Genomic DNA, 4391 nt, shown 5'->3' with positions numbered 1-4391 from the left:
AGTCTCCACAGACCGGCTTGGGAAAGGGGATGGCGGCTGGTCAGCAATTTGTGGTCAGGTGGGAACTCCGGAGGGAAGAAAGCATCTGTCTTCTGTAGCAGCCTGCCCAAGGGAGCAGTCGTCAGCCCTCTGAGGCCGAGTTTCAGCCCCTGTAGACCTGAGCATCTCAGGAAGGAGCCACCCCAGCAGACTGTCAGGTCAGCAGGAGCTACAGGTGCTAACAGGGCCAGCTCTGGGCCCCAGCCCGGCCAGAGGGCAGTGGCAGACCATTTTTCATGGGCTCAGTCACTCGGCAGATTCAATCTGTTCAAAAGAACCAGATTGCCTCAGCTAGCCACAGCTGATTTATTTTCTAACACCTCATAGCTCTGCCAGGAATGGAGCCATCAGGGCCCATTTGGGTCTGGCTGCCCTTACCCTGCACCCAGTCACAAGTGTCTGCCCCACACCAAGCACCTTGAAGCCCCCACACAGAGAGGGGCTGTGCCCGTGGTGACCCACCGCTTTGCCCTCCAAGTGCTCTGAGACACAGCAGCCCCTGGGTCCCAAGAACTGCCTCCTGTCCTCCTTGACCAAGGTCACACCAGCTTTGGTGCTCCATGGAAAAGAGCCCTCTCCTGAGTCACCCAGAGCCTGAAAAAGACTGGCCTTCTCCTGGCCTTGCCTGCCGGTGACCTCAGGGGTCAGGCTTAGCCTAGGGATCTGATGGCAGAGGGTGACCAGAGTGTCTGTGCTGCCCCTGTTCTCCCAGCCTCAAGAACTGGGGCAGGGATGGAGGACCAGGCAGGGGCAGCAACAAGGAGCATGAAAGTCCTACGTGAGCTGCTGAAATAGGACTCCAGGGCCGTCCCAGGGATTGCTGGTCACTATGGGAAAGGCACAGTCCCCACCCATCCCACCCTGCCCAGAGATACCTTCGCCAGCCAGACGTGTCTCGGAGTGGAGGGTTCCCCCACCTCCCCCAGCGACTTGCCCCAGCCATAACCCAGGGCCCAGCAGGAGCTGGACGGGAAGCGGAGTCAGGGAGCCGAGCAGGTTCCAGGGCCGACGTACACAGAGTAATAAGAGCTGACTGTCCATTTGGCCGAGTGCACAGGAGGGTGTAAGGATGTGAGAGTGTGAGCAAGCAGCTAGGAGCAAATTAGTGAGCACACAAGGGTGTGACTTTGGCTCTTGTTGAGGAACATGTTCACGTGCTCCCAGGCAGCAGCAGCAGTGTCCTTGATTCCCATCCCTTAGGGACCACAAGGCAAGCAGCTTCCAGAAGTATAGGACCATTCTGGCCTGGAGCTATTTGCTGGGCCTCTATAGAAACTTGGTGTCTCTTCCTATGCCCCAGTCATAACTCCTGCCCTGCAGAAGCGCCTTTTGAACTCAGATCTCTGGGTCTTGGCCCCAGGACTGGTTGAGGGACAAGAAGGGCTGAGCCTGGCAGGCTGGCAAACCTCTACCTCCCTTGGCTGGTGCAAGGTGAAATATTGGGGACACAGAGGTTCCAAGGTGCAAGGATGGCCTTCAGTGGGGCAGGGATTGGGGCCAGAGGGCGTGAGGTTGGCCACGACCAAAGAATGGGCCTTCTCTCCTCCCTCCCATTCTGGCCAGGTGGTGGTGTTGGACTCAGTGTGCTCGCAGAGTCCTATAGTCTCCTTAGCTTTTGCTTGTGCCTCCACAGAATGACATTTGCAGCCACTGCCCCAGCATGACCATGGCCTTCCTCTCCTCCCCATTCTAGAGTAGCTGCCCCAGCCCCGTCCCAGGGAGGGGTCGACCAGAAATAGTTCCCTCCCCCTTGTTCCTGGCAGTAATAGCCCCTAAAACTCTGTAGCAACAGGCTGTGGGGGAGGGTGAGCTCCTCCCCAGCTGCCTTGGACTTCAGCACACGGCCTGCCCCTCCCCAGCGGCCTGGGTGGCTGGTCCCGTAGGACTCTGAGGGAGGAGGCCATTCCAACATTCTGAGGGTTTCCAGCAACCCCCTGTCCTCTCCATAGGCAGGGTGGGCCCCTGAAAGGCTGTCTGGCCTGTTCTCAGTGCTGCAACCATAGGGGAGTCTGGGTAACCCGGGCATGGCCTTCCTTTTGCCTTCATCAGCAGAGGGGCATGGGCAACCCGTGGCTCTGCTCAGCCTTGAGGCAGCCCTATGGGTCCCCTTACACAGAATGGCCCCTGGTAGACTCAGGCCTGCCAGACTTTGCTGGCTGTCTGTGGCATGGTGGGTCAGCCCACACCAGGACTGCCCACCACGAGGCTCTGAGTCCCACAGCCTGGCAGAGCATTCCCAGCTCCCTCCCGCACCCCCGCAGATGGCGCTGTACTTCTGCTCTGGGATGCTGCAGGAGCAGGCGCAGTTCCGCCACTACGCCCTCAACGTACCGCTCTACACGCACTTCACCTCTCCCATCCGCCGTTTCGCCGACGTCCTGGTGCACCGTCTCCTGGCTGCCACACTCGGTGAGGGGCGCAGCCTGAGCCAGTGCAGGCCTGTGCCCAGCTAAGGGCTGCCCGCCCCCAGACTGGGTGCCCAGAGGCCAGAGGCCACACTGCTGTGACTGTGGAGGCCCCCAGGGGTGGGCAACCCAGGCAGCAGGGGAGTCTGGCCCCAGAAACTCTCCCTCTGTGAGCATGTGCTGAGGAAGATGCAATAGGGCTCATTAAAAGCCCTACATAGCCCAGGTTCGAGGGCCCTACCCACAGCCAGCCCGCCTTTCTCGGCCCTCCAGAGCTGGCTAGCAGGGAGGCCTTAGCTCCACTGGGCCTCCCGTGCCTCACCTTGTCTGGGCCAGGGGCACCATGCTGCCTATCACCCAGCCATGACTCGGGTAGACAGAGCACCCCACCAGCGGCCCATCAACCACCCTCTTCCCAGGCTACAGGGAGGTACCCAATGTGGAGCCTGATGCCCTGCAGAAGCAGGCTGACCACTGTAATGACCGCCGCATGGCGTCCAAGCGTGTGCAGGAGCTCAGCACCAGCCTCTTCTTTTCCGTCCTGGTCAAGGTGAGGCCACCAGCCTGGCGCCCCACCCCCTCCCTCTGCCCAACCTCCCCTCCTGGGCACCTGCTCCCCAGGAGCCCTTGAAGAGCCCTGGGGCCTTCAGCAGCCGGGGTGGGCACTGGAAGGGGACACACACCTGTGGGTGAGTCTTGGCTGGAGCCCTACCATGCAGGAGAGTGGCCCCCTGGAGTCGGAAGCCATGGTGCTGGGCGTCCTGAACCAAGCCTTCGACGTGCTGGTGCTACGCTACGGGGTGCAGAAGCGTGTCTACTGTAACGTGAGTACCCGGAGCCACCCCAGCCAGGGTTAGAGACCTTCTCACCAGGCAAAGGCCAGCTACAGGGTGCGGAAGCATGTCTTCTGTGATGCGAGAGCCTGGTGACCAGCAGGCTTCTGTGCCCTGCCCCCCAACAGTCACACCAAGCTGCATCCACTTAGCACATACTATTTTTAACCTGCCTGTCCCCGTTCCCTCTGCTGGGGGCTCCTCTGTATCTCCCTAGCATCTGGTAGGGTCCTAGACCAGGACAGCCCTTGGTAGACACACAAGCATAGAGGATGGGAGCACAGGCCCAGGACCCTGCTGTGCCGTCCACACTAGGGAGTACAAGCTATAGTGGTGACACTGTGCCCATCGCTGAGCTGTGAGCCATACTGGGCACACCGTGGGAGAGGGAACAGAGCCCCTGACCTTGCTTCCCTTACACACCCAGCACCAAGCCCACCCAATAGGCCCTGCTAAGACACCCCACTGCACCTGCCTGGGATGTCAGATCCAGGCCAAGGATCTGGCATGAGCCTCTTCCCTAAGGACCCTGGCAGCCAGAGAACAGGTCCCTTCATAACCAGTACAGAATGGCAGGGTGTGCAGGCTTTAGATTGTTTTATAGGAACAGGAGGGAAGGAAAGACTGGGGAGAATGGTCCATGGCCACCTGGAGGCTGCATCCCCCGAAGAGAAGGAGGAGACCAGTGCTTGTCTTGAGTCCTGCCCCGGGTGGCTGTTCATTCAAAGTTCTTTCCAAGGCCTGGCTTATGCCACCTGAGGGACCTGTTTGAGCTGACCTTGTGGTTAGCAGGTCACCACCTGGCCCCTGACCCTGGCTTTGAATTTCCCAACATCCAAAACACTTTGGGGAGTGCAGAGCCCAGCACAGAGGGTGGTATAACATGGTATTAATGAGATGGAAGAAAGCAGAAGAGACAGAAGGGAGTCCCGCCGGAATCCTCAGGGCTCTTGTCCTGAAACTCCTTGAGCAGGACAGCAGTTCAGGTCTGGGTCATTTCTGCAGACAACCCAGCCCTCAGTCTGCACTAACAGACCCAGGGCCAGCAGGGGGCGGCAGCCATCGAGCCTCAACAGGTGCCCAGTCCACCTAGGCCCCACATGGGGAGTCCCTG

General features: G+C 59.8%; 1 protein-coding gene across 4 annotated transcripts in view; it reads left to right on the top strand.

Annotated features, from left to right (window-relative positions):
• DIS3L2 (DIS3 like 3'-5' exoribonuclease 2) overlaps positions 1-4391 on the top strand; it is a 359659-nt gene that overhangs the window by 338614 nt on the left and 16654 nt on the right. For all 4 annotated transcript variants that reach the window (XM_046644635.1, XM_046644634.1, XM_046644636.1 and 1 more), the window contains 3 exons: positions 2301-2448; positions 2864-2994; positions 3164-3268. In XM_046644635.1, coding sequence (XP_046500591.1) covers positions 2301-2448; positions 2864-2994; positions 3164-3268 — 384 coding nt within the window. The remainder of the gene's footprint in view (positions 1-2300; positions 2449-2863; positions 2995-3163; positions 3269-4391) is intronic.

This window comes from Equus quagga, chromosome 17, assembly GCF_021613505.1.
Source record: "Equus quagga isolate Etosha38 chromosome 17, UCLA_HA_Equagga_1.0, whole genome shotgun sequence".
Classification (NCBI taxonomy): Eukaryota; Metazoa; Chordata; class Mammalia; order Perissodactyla; family Equidae; genus Equus; species Equus quagga.
The sequence above is the reverse complement of the archived record's forward strand: the minus strand, read 5'-3'. Positions and strand labels throughout refer to the sequence as shown.